Here is an 18,647-nt window from a genome sequence, read left to right as displayed (position 1 = left end):
GGTGCAGCACAAAACCGGGCCCTCAGCCATGCTGGGAGCCTATGGACAGCGCCAGGAACGAGGACCGCACCTCCTGAATTACAGCCCCATGCCGAGGGGGCACTCTTCTCTCCATAAGAAACCTTTTTTTGCTGATTATAAGTAATACACATATATATGTCTTATTATATTTAAGAACTACAGAGAAAGTAAAAATCTGACATAAAAGGTACTAAGAAAACAGACACTTAACACAAATTGTAGCTGCTATTTACATTATAGGCTACTCACTCCGGAAATAGTACAATTTCATTAGTAACAGAGCACAATCCAGAGCACTACTTGCCAAAGCCAATGCTTATCGAACAGAATTCTTTTAGGCATGTGGCCTTTTCAATTACCCTTTATAAGTCTTTAGCAACTCTCTGCCTTGTTGATGGCAAGTTTTCAAGGTAGAGATTATGCCAACTGTAACTTTTCCTCTCCAAATCCAGGTCAACGCATACGCACTGTTCCGTAGTCTCAACTGCTAGAAAAACAAGTCTGTGACTACTGCACAGCAATTATTACACAGCAACAAGATAATGAAAGAATGTTCTCAGAGGGCGTTGTGGGAAAATCGCTGATTGAGTTTGTTCTATGAGGGAAGCAAACCTTCCCTCATGTTTACAGGGAATGCCCACAAATTTATATCAGGACTTATTAGAAGGTGGCAGGAGGGCTTCATATGATTACATTCCAAGTTCTCTTTGCTAGTCAAAGAACTTTTTTCCTCAGTTGCTCAACTCTTTTAATCATAAATACCTTCTCCAGAAAGCCTTATCCTAAGACGCATAACAAACATGGTCCCACAAGCATTTCACCTGCTCACCCAAGCATACTGGATACAACACTTTTAAGCAAATAATGCAACTTGCATTCAAGGGCATGTGATACCTGATATACTGCTTTTTGAGTACACAGCACTACAACAAATCCATGACGCTACAAACAGTTTTATATTAAACTATTGAGGTTAATAGGTAAAAGAGCTCTGCTTTAGTCTGCCTAATGCTTAGAGGCATCTTACACACTTACTATAACAAAGACCCTCAAAATATATTTGAAAATGGAACAAAACAAAAAAATACAACAAAACAAAAGATTTCCAAGACTAATCAAATAGCTGGGAGGTGTGTGGTTATCACATCACTTATCTGGGAAATGTTTCATTGGGTACATAAAGTTTATGTACAGGAATAGGCCATTAGATTCAGAATATCTGGTCCCTGTGCAGAATTATTGACAGATAATAAGCCCTACTAAAGCACTACAAAAACTGATCAGCAAAATTGAATGGTTAGTGGAGAGGAGAGGCAGGGGAAGTATGTAGATAGTGCGTGAAATCATTACAAAAATAAAACATATACACACATATATATTTATTAACAGATTTCTTATTTCAAGAAAAAAAAGGAAATTACATCGGGTTAATTAATTTCCAAGCATATACTGAATTTTTAAGCAAAAGCAAAGTAGCTGCTTTACCAAGTCTCTTCTTACTGTCTCCTAGGGGGCCCGCCCTGGACATGAGCTGCCCCCCCAGCAATGCCTCCCCTTGCCAGTTCATGGCAGGGCAAGCTGAGGTCTAGCTGAAAACAAACTCCTGCTTCTGGATAACCAAAGCTCACTGATTTGAGGACCCTCCTTTCTAAATTTTACTTGAGTTTCTTCTTCCTGTATGCCAAGTCCAAATTCAAAGTGGTTGTAACCCACAGCACTGACGTTAACTCCTGTCCTGGCCGTGGAGCGACTTCGCCTCCCATTGCAAGGAGAAGTGGGAGTGGTGGCTAACTGCGTGGTGCCATCATAAGAGAGGTTTTGTTTTTGTTGGATTTTTTGCAACAAGAGAAGCTTAGCATACACACTCACACAATTAGCATGGTATTATAATGTCTTTTACCCTCTGGCTGTACATACATTGTTTAAGAGATGCAAAAGCTGATAGATTCCAGTTTAAAGGAGATATTCATAATCATTTTAATTATTCTGTTTAAAGGAAAAGCCACACACAGATACGTTAGGAGAAGGAGGAAAGTATTACAGCAGTGCCATGTCATTGTCTTCACTTTACTTTCACCACCACAGAAATATGAACAGATGGAAATCAACAGATCAGACAGTTTTAGCATCGTCAGAGATGAAGAACCTGAGGTTAGGGAAGTACGCAGTACCTGAGTGCAACTACCACCAGAGCAAGGAAGGGCTCTGATGAAAGGAGGATCCTGGACTCATGCAGTGGCCAGAGATCAAAGTCTAGGGATAAATTAAGTAATTTCTTATTGTCGTACTTGCAAGCTATATTAAATATCTGCTCATACTAAGCAGCTACTCAGGGCCCACAAGATGGGCACATGTAAGACACAAACACTGACACTTACAAGTGTACCCTCATATTTTCACCAGCTGCTCATGGACTTAAAAAAAGGTTTCCACAAAATCTGTTTATACTCCTGATGCAAATCATTGCCTACAAAGAGCTCCGAGTAGCTGCAGCACAGAAGATTAACCCATTTCTAAAAGAGTTTGAAAGAGAACACCAAGTGAAAGTCACTGCTGATACCAGCACATGGGCACAGAAAAAATAAAGAAAAGGCTTCATTGTTAAAAGACACATTATCAAAAAGAACAGCTGTTATTTTTGGAGATATTTAAGAAACTGATGTGCTGATAATGACTTTCAGGCCATCATTGCTATGCAGCAGTCTCCTCCAGTTGGCAATACTTCAAAGATGCTGAAATGAAATATTAATAGTGGGTAAAAAAATCTTTAAGAGATATGGTATGAAAGCAAACTGAAGACGACAGCTGAGAAGATACTACTGAGCAAAACTTTGCTTTTGCTTACACTTAACTTCGAGACACAGGCAACTGAGACCCGTCAGTGTGAAAGCAATAAGGGACCATGTAGGCAGTGCAAATGATAGTCAGAGGCAAGAGCTCAGATCTATCAGAGGATGCAACAGCATAGCCACCACTAGAAGACACAGCACCTGTTGCCATCTCTTGGATGCATAATCGACTCCTCCAAAATACACCTTTGCAACATAAAACAGCAGCTTGCTTTGTTGTCATTTGGTAATGGCATATGCTGCCCTTAAGCTTGCCTGAAATCTACAAAAATATATTCTACCAGCTAAGTATTTTCCTGAAACTTATGCGTGTAAAAATAAGTTTTACATCCAGGAATTTGCATCTGAATGCTGTTTTATTTGTGTTTTAAGAACACTGAACGTAAGACAAATTCCTTAAGGTAATTAAAAAAGACAACACTAATATCTACATTAGTAATTACTACAGATGTGTACTTCAGCATCTCATTAAATTACCTCAAAGTGCAGAATACTGCAAGGTAGCCCACCGTCAGGTGTCCCAAAAAACCCCGCACCCGAAGTTCTCCGAGCAGCCGGGTTTGCCTAGCACAGCCCCGGGACAGGCGGTCTGGTCTCTGCTGTGGTGCGGGACTCCTTCAGGGGGAGAAAAGACTGGACACGAGCTAACAGATTTCACGGGTAACTCTGAGATGAGCCCAAAGAAAACACCTAGATTTAACTCTCACCAGAAGGTATTTCATGTGAAAGGGTTAAGCAACTCGTTCTTCATATCACACTTCAAAGGTATGCTTTATTCCTGTCTTGCTCAGCTGCCAAATGCAGACCTCTCCAGAGCTCCTTTTTCAGCTGTAGATGTCCTAAAAAGCCTTTTAACGTTGCGCTCTAATCACGCCCTCGAGCATGTGCGCCATTATCACTTATTCTTTAAAAATCAGAGCTAAAAGCAAAACTGATTACTGCAAAAAATGTCTCCTTGAACAAAAATTGCTTTAGAGTATCTTACTTAAAAGAAAAGGATAGAAAATTAAAGGGATACTGTTATGGTTAATATATTTAAAAATGTTTAATTTGTCTTCCTTCATGGAAGCTTAAAATTGAAGCTGCTTTTCAAATCAAATTTATTTCCCCGTTTACACTAAATTTTCTGGCTATGCTTGAGATCTTTTTATTTACTTCCCAAATGCCTACATGAACTATAGCTACAGTAACTACTGCACTATACAGGACATTCATTCTGTGTTTTTTTATTTTTATATGTTCTTTTTTTTTTCAGTCAATATCATGGCTCTGTAAAGTCTGTGATGCTAATAAACATGCCCAATAGACGTATAAATCTCCATGTATTTTTGTTCTTTTTTTCTTCCTTTTTTCCTTTTTTTTTTTTTCCTCCAAACATATACCATAACTACATGACCTACTACGTTGCTGTCCCAATTCACTGACCTCCATTCCCATTCCCACCAGCCAACCAAAGAAAATCCAAATGTCAAACCTTCTTCTCCATGTCCAACAAGCCTCTAGGCTTTGGCACAGTTCCTAGAACATTTTTGTACCTCCACAGGAAAGTAGGTTAATAAAAGCTCTGGTCATATCCTCTAGATAGATACCTAGCTTCCAGCACTAATCATCCACAGCGTCTCAGATCTCCCTACAAGCTTTCCCTTGTACCTCTCGTCCCCCCTGCCATCCTCTCCTGGGGGCGGGGGGGACCAAAACAACAAAAAAAATGCAGCGATTAATTCCTCTTGCCTCATTACTCTAACGAGGCTCAAGCATAATCACCGTGAGCCACTGCCACACCTCACTATTTCAGTACTTCACCTTCCCAGCTAAGTCCCCCCTATTGCAGCCATCCTGATTTTTCACTGCCACCACGTTTGGCTGTTTGCCAGCACACGAAAAATCAGCAGAGTATTCAAACCCAAGTCTGCAACAAATATTTGAAATGCAGGAATTGGCTCCAAAATAAGCACAATCCTGTGTTCTGTGCTACAACCAAGGGAAATAGTGTCTCTTGGTGTACTGAGCCTCCGGACTTGGACACCTTTGTTGCATGAGGCTGACAGTGCCTTTTAATTTTCTGAAATACTGCTTTTTATGTTCACCCCCAAAATTTGGTAGGAGTGAGGAATCTATGAACGTACACCAAAATTTTATCTGTAAGAGGCAAATCTTATTTACTGTCTTTCCAAGTTTCAGCTTGTACCCTGTCCATTATCATAATGCAGAACATTCATTATAAAAATGCAGAACGCTGCATTACAACACAGAGTACTTATTAGTTGCCACTCTCCCTTCCATTCCTCTTGCCAGAAATTATTTTAGACAACAATATTTGTTATCTATCTGCCCTGTGTGGCAATAGACTTTAGAATCATAGACCTTAACATTAAAGTCTCACTTAAATGTAAAACTTGTGCGGCACCGTAATTGCCAACACCACCGTTTCACAATGGACCAAGCAAACACTGATCCAATTCTTCCTCTGCTGAATAAACCAAAACTAAGAGGAGAGAAACAAAACGAACAGTGCTGTCTGTTTTGTCAGGAACACTATCTGACAAAAGCTCTTTTACTGCTACCTCTTTCACAGACAATACAGTTTCTTTTCATAGTGGCAACTCTAACTGAAGATAATCCTTTATATATTTTGACAGTAGTGGTAAAGAGCACAACTACATTAATGGCAGTTTCCTTGTCCCTTTGCACAAGGCAAGAGGACAACAGATTTCTGAAGCTTCCTCTGCACATTTTACTCATGTAAAGTATTGAAAACTGCTCTGTTTTTTCCTTTCTCCCATGTAAAGATTTCTGTGTGACCAAAATTGCACAGCCATTCTTTGAATTACTGCAGGAGCAGAAGGGACATGTCAAAACACAAGTGAGAAACAAACTTATAGCCAGTACAACCCAAAAGCCTGGAAGATGCTTTAGGGTTGTGGGATATATTTGGAACATGGAAGGTTTTCTTCTTTATTTTTTCTCCTTTTTAATATATATTAATGAAGATTTAAGAAAGACCCACGACATCGTAAATATATAAATATTGCACAAACTACAAGGAAATTGGATTTCTTTCTTCTAAAAACAAACAAAAAAAACAACAAAAAAAACCACAATAAAGCCCTGAATTGTTATAAACCAAATTAATTTATATCCTACACAGTAGCAATTTCAGTTTCACAACTTCATCTGAAGAAACACCAAAGACAGACCTGCAGGGCTCTTGTCTAACCTATTAGTTTCAAAGCCATATTGAGTTTTAAATGATTTCCTGTGAACTGACCTGAAAATCCTAATACGTGTTTCTCTATTCTGAAAGAGTCAGAAGCCTTGTGATAACGTAAATCACCATCATGGCTGCAATTCCAGTCTTCTCAGGTCTCTAAGGTGGAATACAGACTCTTGGAAGAAAACATGAAGTTTCAAAGGGGAATTAAGTAAATGGCTCGAAAACACTTTTGACCCAAAGTTTAAAGAGCAGTTCAGTATGAAATAAAAATTATTACAGAAGGATTCCTTTTACCAGGTCATATGAAGATGGCAAAATCTTCTTGGCAACAATTGTGGGACTGGTAATATTACATAGATTTAATGTTCAAATTACCAAACATGTTGGTTCTTAGCATTTTAGGTGAGTCTTCAGATGAGTAAACAGTAGCATAAAAATGATAATGTGACATACCCAAGACAGATCAGAGAAAAAGCCACAAGTAGGTCAAGGCTGGTCCCGATTCTGTCAACATTCACCTACTTTTCAAATCCTTTAGAAAACAAAAAACAATCCAAACCTAAATAACCTAAGTCATCTTCACCTTTAGCAGGGGCAAAAGGAAAGTTGCAGTGCAGATTCTGGGCTCGCTAAGTATGTCAATGCCCCACGGTCAAAAGCGGAATGGAAGACCTTAATCCTCACTTTCCAAATACAATCACTGTGCAAATACGAACCTCACCAGAAAAGCACTTCACTACCTTAAGTCATCTTTAATAACTTAATAAATAAGTAAATAAAACGTACTTTCCATTTCATAATTAAACCCTGCTTTCAGTTAAGCTGTTAGGTAGAACTGTGACTTTGTCGTTTGAATTAAATCAAATGATATATGGGAAAATAGATATATATTTTAAATATTTTTGCCAGTTAGTATTGCTTTATTACCTTCTCTATCAGGATATTAATGCATAAAGACCGGTCCCACGCAGGATTTGTGCTGTGCCTATGGTAGCCACTGACACAGAAGCACTTCACAGAAGACGCACTCAGGCACTTTTCGAGAAGCGATCTGGAGCTGAATGGGGAAGATAAATGCCTTTCTTGCTCTGCCAGATCACAAATGGCAATTGATAATGGCATTAAGATTTAAACCTGAGAATAATTTTTCCAGGTCTTAATTTCACATTCTTTTGTTCCAATTCATAATCTGAATATTCACTTCTGAAGCAGCACTAAATAAAAGACGAACAATTTAGGACACTGTCACACGAGTGCTAGTTCAGGCACACTGGTGGGCTGCCACTTACTTGGCTGTGAAACTGCATCCTTAACCAAACTCAGCTCCTAAATTAAAACTGAATCTTTCAACTCCCATATTTACTATACTTGTCAAAAAAGATTAGGCACTATCACAGAAAAATATAGAAAATGTCGTGGACAGTCACAAGTGAATTCATTAGGCCAATTCCAAACAGTGGAAGGAATAAGGGATGAGGAAAAGCAGAGTTCTCCCTGTTTTTGCAAGGACTTAAATTAACAGCAATTATTATGTGGGAACTTCTCTCCCCATTGTCCTTTAACTGTACCTCATGTTAATGAGATTAGCTTCCAGAATGATGACTTAGAGGAGACGTGTGGTTAAGAAAACTATTGTTAGATCTTCATTTTCCAAGGTGTCACTTTCAGCCTGTGTATATTCTTGTTTGTTCTGGATATGTCCTTGTAATTAGAAAAGGAATCGTGACTCAAAAAATGCTAATTGACTGTAAGACTCCTCACTTTTGTTAAGAAAGAGCATCTCAATTTTTCTTGTAGTGTTTTGACTATTTTCACTTTTTTTTTTTTTATTTTTTAATATGCACGTGATGAGTTAGCAGCTAGTTTGCAGATGCACCTTTCTAAGCATTAGCCATGGTTCAAGCCAGCTGCAGTAGCTGTTGAAGTCAGGGCACGCTTGCATGCCAAGGATGCAGAGTATTCTATGCAGTCCGCATTCGTAACCTTGTGCAGTATTATATTATGCATATTAATTTTATCAATATCACACGTATTCCCATGACCTATTTGATCCATGCCCACTCAGTCAGTCAGAACAATAACAAAAGGGATAATTTTGCTTCATCAACATACCCGCTAGCTACAAATCAACATCAAGGAGGTCTGGCCTAGAGGATTTCAAAGGCACTCAGGGAAAGCATAGGGGATTCAGAAGCATTATGATATTCAGAAAATTCTCCTGCTTGTCTTATGTAAAAGTGCTAGCCAAGGAACTTATGAAATTATGAGAGACGGATTGCAAGCAGCCTGGGAATAGCTGCTACACTGCCTCCATTCTTCCCTAAATACCTACCTGCGAGATAATCTCCCTCCGAATCAGAAATGTGAAGCGAACAAGCCAACAAGAATTTACAGAAACATCAAAGAAAAGTTACATTGCCCTATTAGAAAGCCCTTTTAACAGCGCTTCTGTTCTGCTTGCTATATGACCTCTGGGGAGAGAAAGCTCTCACGTAGTGCTCTCAGATAGTTTCAGATGGGTTGTCTCGGGCCTTTAGAAACAAACCAAGGCGGGGAAGCCAGAAGGCTCGCTGCGAAGGGCAGCCCCTCTGTGCTGGGCAGCCCCGCGGCCGCCTCTGACCCGAGGGCAGCGCTGGGAGCTGCGCCCGTCAGCGGTGCTGGACCTAAACGAGAAGGGCTCGGGAGGGCCTGCGGGACAACCTTCCCGGCACTTCTTCCAACCGTAGTAAACCTCAACGTTTTATCTAGCAACCAAAACGCTTAAAGAAAAATTAAATGGTTTTCAGGGAAAGAGTCCGCTGAGCTAGGCCACAGGCCAGCCTCTCTCCTTCCTAAGCTGCAGCTTGCTGGCCTCGCAAGTCGCACCCGGGGAAACCAACAAGTGCCAGCACAGACCAGCAACCGCTGCACAAAGATTACCCATGCCTGGAAAATGCTGCTATGTTTATGAAATGAGTTTTGTCTATTCATTGACAAGTATTCTTCAATGGTTGCAAGCATTTATGTTAAGTAATAAAATGTATTAACTGAAATAAAAAGAAACGCTATAAACACATTCAAGAGGGAAGAGAAAGTCAGTAGCTTCTCAGAAAAAAAAATAAACGATGGAGAACAAAGCCAAGTAACTACCTGACTGTCAGGTCAACACCATCCTCAGCCTTACTGCTCCCATTAAGCAAAGGCTCTATTCTGCCACTGCATTTAGCTAGCAAAATGAAGAAAACTATAAGAGCACCGCCTGGTGGTGCCTGAATAAGGAAAAAACATATTATTGTAAAACTAGGAATAGATTTAGGATTGAAATTTGGAATAGCACCATTCCAAAATGACAAGGAAACTAAACTACCACATTCTCCAGTAGGTGCATTTTTTTTTGCACCTACTAAACCATATTTGCGTATGAAAGAGAATGGTAGAAAGAAAATCATTCACTAGAGTCCAAGGATTCGCACATTTCCCAATATATTTTAATTTTCCATAAAATTTCCTGCAACTATTCTTCAACAGAAAGCTCAATTTATTTTTTCGTAATTCCACAACAAATACCTTCAGACCACGTTCCAAGAAAATTAAGGAAATAACAGAAGATAACTTATCAAAACGTCTATTCTTTGAAATGATTCTGCTATCACCATTCTGGTGTTATAAACAACATCAAAACCAGCATAGAAATTCCACTCACACACGCACGCGATTCCAAGCCTTTACAGAAAAAAACACAACAGGAAATTAAAGCAAGATACGACTAGGACACACTGATCCCGCTACAGCCCTCGCGATGAAGGCTCAAGCTCTTACTGAGTACTTCTAAACACGGTACAGGGCCACGGGCCACGGCCACGAAGTCAGGTAGCATCGCGGCTGACCTACAGCTGCCCTTACTTCTCCACCGCTCTCACGTAACAAGAGAAAAGCAATACGATTTTAAACAGCGTAACGAAGCTCAGACTGTTCTAACACCAACTTTAAACCTGTCAGGATGAAGAGAAATCTTTATTTTAGAGAACGAGGCTTCCATGAACATTTATCCTTGTTCAGCTGCCTGCAAGCCCTGCACAACACGCATTTTGGTGCGCTGATGGGAGCGCATTTTGGCAATGGGCTGCGCTCACCTCGGGCGGTCTGCGGCGCGCCCGCTGCCGTGGCACTGCTGTACCCGTACCACTGCCTGGGCACCCGCACGCCACGCGCCTCCGCGTATTTCTCCTTGATCACAGAAACTCTCCGCAGGCAATCTGTAGCAAAATTACTGTCACAACCCTGGAAAAACGTGCTGCCAATCTAACCGACCGAGGCTATGGGATTGGTCTACAACTTCAGCAGGTGCCAACTACTAACAGTATCAGCACCATAGTGGTTTGAACACATCGTGCTTTGGCCAAGTCAGGGCACCGCAGACCACGGGCGAGGCGGGCTGCCCCTGCCCGCTGCCCCTGCCCGCTGCCCTGTGGCAGACAGAGCTCAAGAGCCTTCCGCAGAGGAGTGGCTGGCATTGTCCACACTGAGCCCCGTACCCAAACACTGCTGTCGACGTTTAAACTTGCTGCTGGCGAGCTGCACTTCAGAAAGTACCACAGCCAACACTGGAAAGTAAGAAAAAGGGGTGGAGGAGAGGAAAAGGAGCAGTTAGAACAAAGGGAAGAAATGTATTTTAAGGAGAAGGTTATTACTTGTGGCATTTTTTAAAAAGCATGGCCTACTGACACAACGCTAATTTTTATAGCCTCTCCATATCTAGATAGCAGGTAATCGCCATGGTTCGCACCACCTTCAGCTACTACCCATTCACTCCCCATCCCATCCACTTCCACTCGCATTCACTTTTTCCTTGTTACTGCTTATTACAGTTAAATACTATTATCAATAAATAAATGCATTAACAACATAAGCCTCTGTCCTTTACATACGTATTTGTACTGCCTGTCATAAGCCACTTTCATTTAAGCATCTACTACCTCACCCGGGGGTCTACTTTACAGAATTGGACGTAATAGTTGGTTTGACTCACAATACGGCGAAATTTGCAGCCTCTACTACGCGATGTACTTTCAAATTACAATGCTAGGACTCTGCCTACACCTACTGCACTTAAAGCTTCGTAGAGCAGCCGAACACATCCACACGAGACAACTTCAGGAGCGCGCGACAGGGCCTGTTCCTGGGCTCAAAAACCAACCCGCGCTGCTCCGGCCCAGGCAAGAGAACCGCCAGCCCCGAGCCAGGGCGCCACGATAGACACGAGCGAGCGATGGCAGCGGCTGCTGCACGCAGCACAGTGCCGTGTCCCCACCTAACCCGTCCCCGTCCCATCCTCCGCAGGCTGCCCCCGCCGCCCCCTGGCACACGCGTGGGACACCCTCGCCCCCCTAACCCTTAACGGGGCTCAGTGGGCCCAGCACCTCGAAACCCGCCGGCCCGCAGCAGCGCTAACGAGCCTGGCTGCCGGCGCAGCGCTGAAGCTCCGACTCCAAAGGCCATTATTTACTTCCTAAAGAACTTCCCAGCTGCGCAGGTAAGTCGGGACAGGCTCGAACTGGCGAGTCCAAGCGCAGGCTGGACAGTCAGCCTGCTGTTTGTTTACAGGGCGTGCTTACAGCTCCGTAAAGTTGGTACCGAGCAAGAGAGCTTACTCACTGCTTACAGTCATTAAATAATCCGTAACAGGAATTTTAAATGGACATCGACTGTCAAGCAATAGTACCAGGCACACCACATACTTGCGTTGCAGAAACGAAAGCCAAACATTTTCGGACAGATTACTCTTGTAATAATATTTATAACTTAAGCTTGGACCAAGCGCTTACCCCTAAATTCTAAATGTTACAGTGGAAATCGCAGTAACTGAGCCCAGTTTCTTTTTATTGAATTCTTTTGACCAGAAATAAATGGGCTTTCAGTAAACCCTGCAAGTTGTTTTGAATATAGATCCTGCTTTTTACATTACTTCTGATATTCCATTTACAAACACCAGAGGCATCTGTTTGCTGGCTGCTGAGAGGGACAACTTAAACTCTCTTTAAAAGAAGTGAAAAAGTACGTGAGGAGAGAGGGGGAAAGAACATCTGAAACACGTCTGAAAAATCAGTATTGGGTTGTCGATTCAGTTACAGGCTGTTCTGCCGTAACATTTGTGGAGCTGAGAGGGAAGAGAAGACACGGAGCGGCACCACGACCTGCCCTGCCAGCGGGCAGCTTCACGTGGGCACCAACAGCACGACCGGTAGGTGCCGCGGCAGAACGGGCGCTGCGAGTGACCTGTAAAACGCTGACCTGGGCGTAAACTACAGCGAACTGATTTACTTCACGTGGTCCTTGCCCAACTTTGAGGAAAAAATATCATCCACGTTCCTTCCCCCTTGCATCATCCTACAAGACAATAACGAACAACCTGGTGCATCACTTGGATAGAATTCCGCCCAGTTCCCAGCGCCTCATTTACACCCAAGAAGTTACTGGATGGGTTTCTTTTACCTCAGCACCCTGGGGGCACGGTTGTTTCAATCTTACTACACCAAAAATCAACACATCGTGCCACACACGGATGTTTTCTACCCTTACAAAAAACCCCACGTTATACAGGTGAATAGTACTGTTGTCACATCTTAGCCAGGCGTAACACCAGTAAGTTAAAGTGCTCTTTGGATTTGTCTTGCATTTGCTTAGTTGGAAAGTTTTGTAGGGACCTTCTTCTCCCGGATACCAGCACTGGCCCAGGTGAGCTCCCAGGGGCTCTTTATCCGATTTCTGGTGGATACATACATCGATCGGGGATACCACTGCCCACCTACAGTTCTTTTGTCCTCAGCCCCATTCACAATGAAAATACCACGGTTAATTTCAGACTCCTTCTGTAGGTTGCTTTTTGTTTAATCAATAATTTAAAAAGTCAATTTAGATTAACACAAAACGGCAGACGAAATAGTTTACAGCAACACAATTGTCCATCCAAGTGCTAATACTAAACCAGGGTATTTTTTCCCCAACGTTCACAAAACTCCACTAGCAGGTGAGTTCTGAGGGACTGGAAAAAGACTATGATACAAACAACTTTAACTTGGAAAAAAATCTCTCACACCCACAAGACTTTAAAGGTTTCATAAACCAGATTTTACTAATTGAACTTTCCGTAAGCTTTCCACAATTACCAGACCGGACTTTTGCATTATCATTTGCATTAACCATGCAAAACATCACCTGGGTTCGCAGCACCATCACACCTCAGAGGGGAACTTCTCCTGCAGTTACTCATATGCTTTTTGAAGCTGTAACCTCTTTTTTTTTTTTCTAATACATATTCCAGCAATTTTGTCCCGAACAAATGAGCTACATTGCTTACTTGCTCAGCACGAGGCATTCCCTCCCAGTATCGGTCGGGAGGTTAGCGGTTTGTCCTAACAATGACTGTCCTACTGCTCTGCTTAGGATCAGCACCATGATAAAGCTCGCATTAAATTGTTCTAGGGTACACACATGGATCAATTATATGCAGTATTTTTTTCAATTTTTACTTAGCATTGACCGTAGTGATTTCAGGCCTTTGAAGGCCAGGAACTAAGTATAAAATTAAACTAAATTATTTCTGCCATTAAAAACAGCCTATACATATTGTACTATCTTAAAATCAAGAGCCAAACTATTTGCAACATTATACTGCTCTTTGCCTTTCTGGATAAAAAGCATTAGAAACAAATACATTGAAAACCACACTGCAAATTAAAATCACATAAATCAGGCCTTTTTAAAAAACAAACTTACATCTTTTTTCTGTTGTCATTTGTACCCCAGAGATGTGTGTCTTCTGACACAGTTTTTGTAGTAATAAAGCAGATTGCCTGATTTCATAATCTTTGATGATAACTTTTCGCAATTAGAGACACGTACATGACAAACCCCATCCCCACACACCTTACAGAGGCGCAGGTTCTCACCCTCAGGGAGTGGACGTACCCCAACCAGCGAGACCTTCCCATACAATCCCAGCAGCTTGAACCAGCAACAAAAGTAATCCTTCCCCGCCTGCCTCCACGGGAGCTGCAGCTTTCCTCTGCTCTCGGCACCTGGCGTGAAAGCAGCACGAGCTCCTCTTGCAGATGTATCGAGTCTTCGCCCCTCACTCCCGAGCCAGGTTCACAGCATTTTTTTATCGCTCTTATTTTTAAGGATCCCACCAGATGGCAGTAGCATGTCTGCCCAGCAAAACAGGGAGCACTTCTGCAAAGGACAGCTCCTCATTCCTAGGATATACACAAGGCTTCCCAACACCAGATACGCATTTTGAAACGTGGGGCACGGAGCTTTCACTGAAACTAAAATCTGGATTTATTTCCCCAGTATTTTCAGATGTTGTCAGCAGGACAGGTACACAGCTCAGCTCTCGGCCCTCCGCCAGAGCAGAACTCCACTCAGCAAACCCGCAGGAGCTGGTGGGAGGCCCCCGTACGCCTCCTGCCTCAGCACCTCCCCTGCCACCCCCACGCTGCTGCGTGTGCAGGAGCAGCGAGGCGACAGCACGCGCAATGCCAGCTTCAAACCCTCGCTCTATCAAGGCAGCAATTTAACGGTGACTGTTGAAGAGACTCCTTTCTACTTCGCCAGTTTGGGTGAAGTTCACGTTAAAATCAACACTCAGTCACAGGAGAGGTGCCCAGGACAGTTCATTTAGGACCTACTGGTGTCTAGATAACCACGGACACAGCCTGTGTACGCCACTGAGAGTGCAGGAGTTAATCATGAAAATGCTGAAGCACGATGCTTCAGCTCTTCGTGAGTGACAAACTCCAGCAGCACATTAGCAACCCCAACACATCATAAAGCACCAGACAAACGAGCTAATGACGAACGCGAACTCAACGCCAAGACAAAATCTCTCCCAGTAACCTAACGGGAAACTCAGTACCGCTCCCTGCCAATGGCTTCTCTGAGGAGCTAAGCCTAACTGCAGCACAAGCTGCATCTTTCTAGACAACACGGTGACACATCGCAGCAGTGAGATGAAAGACTACTCGTTCAAATACTTAACTGCCCGTCGAACAACACCAGTTTCCCTCAGCAATACATACATGAACTTTTCAGTTATTTATCAGTGCCGGTAAGTGCTCAGGAAGAGAGACAGACACGCAACAGAATCCTTATTCACAAGCAGCTTAGGCCTTATCTTGCTGAAAATTTAACGTTACATTTGCACCAAAGTATGCATTTTTTCATGTCTAAGTTAACCCGAAGTGTAAATACCCAACTCAATGTTTATGTTCAGTTCCATTATCTTATACGGCCGGAATTAAATTACACAGGCATGCTTTCACGGTTTGAATGAAATCTAAAATTCAGCTTAACTCTTGCTGACACACAGACTCCCAAATGCAGTACCCATTCACTTGCAGAAGTTAATACGAGATGCCAAAAACCTAACAGTGACCACAGAACTCAAACACACGTGAGCAAAGAGGAACTGGATTTCAGCCGATTATGTTCTCAGTCTGTACAGAGTTAGAACTTTACGAAGGAGATCTGACCTCCAGGCTTCTGCTTTTAGTTCATTTAACACCCCCACCGCCTTTAAAAAAATAAAAAGGCCACAAAATTATTATTATCTTGAAGTAAAAGCTGTAGTTACAACTTTGCAAACACAGTCTCACCAGTGGCAATTCCTGTTTGTGTGGGTGCAGCTGGACAGCCGGGGGTCTGGGGACCAAGGGGCACTTCTGGCAGCATCCTGCCCGGCCTCAGTCCCTGCAGACCCTCCTTACTTCTACACTTTTTTTCCTCAGCATTCTTAATGATATGATATTTAAATATGCAAACGTAACCTTTTATTCTACTGAATATTACAAAAGAGATCTCTCTTGGCAAAGATCTTTTTTGGCAAATAAAATTGAGAAAAATAAAGATCCCCAGGAAATATGTAGAGGTAAACAAAATGTTAGAAACCAACGACAGCGAGGTCTGATCTTACATAACACCCTACATTTAAGCCAGCCTGTAACAATTAAGATTAAAGAGAAAAAAACACTTTATCCAGAAATAAATACACAAGCAGATGGAAATAATCTTTAGATACATATTTTAAAGATTTCTTCTCAGTTTCCGTTCTTTCATAGACTTCTGTACGCTATCGCAGCGAGAGCAGCGCAGCGCCGGCTGCACAACAGCACCCCCCGACTTTGAAAAGTCGGCGCTCAGCTGAACTTCCTGGACCTGCTGAGTTCAGGGGCACAGGATCAGCTCTAACACCAAGCTACGCCTAGCCCTCGCTTCTCCTAGGAAAGACGGTTTATTGCAAATACTGCCGCGACCCGTGCCAGGGCAGGGGCGAGGAACTACCGTGCCGTGCTCCCAGCCCCGTACCACGAAGCTCTCTGCGCTGCACGCCGCCAGCGGCCACGACCCCAGGCGCACGGCACTTCTGCCTCGGTACAGTCCAAGCACGGGCAGTACCTGAAGCAGAACTCCTCAAGCAACACAAAGTCACACCGACCGAGCGCCGAGGCAAGCTCTGCAGGGACGCGCCACAGTTACCCACTTCAGACTTGGTGTTCCCTGCACAGGAAGCGCGCTGCAGTACGCTTGCTCTCAAAAACAAAACCCGGGCATCTCCTACGGTTCCACAGAGCTTTACAGAACGGGGTAAATCTGGCAACGGCTTATAAAAAACTACTCAAAAATCACTCTAGCTTCGCCTCAGTGATCCTGAAGGGCAATAATTGCATACATTACATTAAGGTGGTCACAAAATATATTAGAAGAGATTACGATCCACTGACAAAATCCTCTGAAACAGCAGCTGGGGGAATAAAAGAGCTGTAGGCAGTAGTACAGTAGACAGAAAATCCCATTTACATTTATGAGAGGAGAGCAAAGTTCAGATATTCTGTTGTAGGCAGCATATAGCATACCACTGCAGGTCAAGCCGTCTCCTAGACAAAGATCTTGACAGGTGACTGAAGGAGGAAGACATTTTCATACGCTTTCAATTTCCAGCTCTTATGTCAGGTCAAAACATATATTCTAATACTCATTTGTTAACCTGAAATTTTAGGAAGTACAGCTTAGCTAAACAGAATACATATTCTAATTAAATGCACAGAAGGCATGTAAACACGCTGCGTTCATCTTAAAGAAGACTGGCGGTGTGGCCTGTTAACGGGAGGTTGCTCTTCACCACTCTAAGCCTCGTTCTGCCAAGAGAAACAAGCGAAGCCAACTTTCTAAGAAGAGAGAAGAACCAGTACAAAAAATCTGTGGTAAGCAGCTTTCTCGTATTCTGGATCAAATGGCAAAACCAAGAATGAATTATGATTTGGTTAAAAAAAAAATAAAAATGGAAAGATCGGTTCAGTTTTTTTCTTTACTCACCAGACAACACCAAAGGCTCCGTATCCAATAGGTCTGTCCGGCTCAATATCCAGTTGCTGTTGTGGATGTTGTGAGTGCTGATGATGGTGCGCTTTAACTGCAGCAGCTGCTGCAGCTTGTACCTGAGCTGGGGCTGCTGCAGCTGGTCCAGGGGCCTGACCCGGTGCCGGTGATGGGAAATATGGCTGCTGCTGCCCTGGGTTTAACATCGCCGCGGCCGCGGCCGCAGCCGCCGCGGCCGCAGCCGCCGAAGAGGCATGCTGCTGTACGGGGTGTACCGCAGCCGCAGAGCCTGGATGCAAGTGATGCTGCGGGTGGTGGTGGTGATGGAGGTGAGGAGGAGGGAGGTGAGGAAGGTGGTGGTGATGGTGGTGGTGGTGACCTGCCGCTGCTGCGGACGTACCGCCATTGTAAGCCGCCATCATTTTTGCGTTGGCCGTCGTGCCACAGAGAGACATTCAACAAAATGCCCCCGGCTTGGACAACAACTGGGTCAAGCTGTCATTTGGCCATAAAACCGAGATTCGCCACACTTCACCAGAAGTTGGGTCTCACCACACGCGGCCCACCTTGCGGAACATCGAGCCCCTCGGGCCTTATCTCCTGGTGCCGCCGGGCGCTCGCGGGGTCTTCATGTGCGCGCGGCCCCCAGCGAACCCCTGTGCCCCCCGGCCGGCTACTGGAGCTCCATCCTCGGGCGGCGGGCCGGGGCGGGTCTGCTTTGTCCGCACGTCTTTTATTTTTATTTTTTCCTCTCTTTTTTTTTTTTTTTTTAAAGCAACCGCGCTCGATGCCCCTTCCCCGCGGGGGGAGGGCTCGGAGCCGCTGCCCTGGAAGCCGGTGCGCGCCGTGCCGAGCCTACCCGCGCCATGCCCACATCCCCACTTATCTCCTCGGGCCTCCCGCGCCTCCTACATCGCTGCCTCCTGCCGGGCACCTGCCGCCGGCCGCGGGGCGGGCCACTCGCCACTTCGCAACTTTTTCCTCGAAGGCCTGCAACACACACACACACACACACAACGGCGCGGCGTCAGGGGGCGGCCCGGAGGGGACGGGGGGGCCGAGGGGCGGCGGCGCCCTGACAGCACGGCCCGGCCCGGCCCGGCCCGGCGGGGGCTGGGGGCGTGCGGGGGGGCGGGGGGGGGGGCTCGGTGCGCGGCGGGGGCGGCGGGCGGTGGGGCCCCGCCGCTCAGCGCCGCTCCGCCCCCCGG

The 18,647-nt window shown here is 44.2% G+C and overlaps 1 protein-coding gene across 2 annotated transcripts in view; it reads right to left on the bottom strand.

The window, feature by feature from the left end:
• Positions 1-18,647, bottom strand: part of NLK (nemo like kinase) — a 51,837-nt gene that overhangs the window by 32,989 nt on the left and 201 nt on the right. For both annotated transcript variants that reach the window (XM_066979522.1, XM_066979521.1), the window contains exon 2: positions 17,437-18,429. In XM_066979522.1, coding sequence (XP_066835623.1) covers positions 17,437-17,894 — 458 coding nt within the window. In that variant the 5' untranslated portion in view covers positions 17,895-18,429. The remainder of the gene's footprint in view (positions 1-17,436; positions 18,430-18,647) is intronic.

This window comes from Anser cygnoides, chromosome 18 (assembly GCF_040182565.1).
Source record: "Anser cygnoides isolate HZ-2024a breed goose chromosome 18, Taihu_goose_T2T_genome, whole genome shotgun sequence".
Taxonomy (NCBI): Eukaryota; Metazoa; Chordata; class Aves; order Anseriformes; family Anatidae; genus Anser; species Anser cygnoides.
This window is presented reverse-complemented; position numbering and strand designations above follow the sequence as displayed.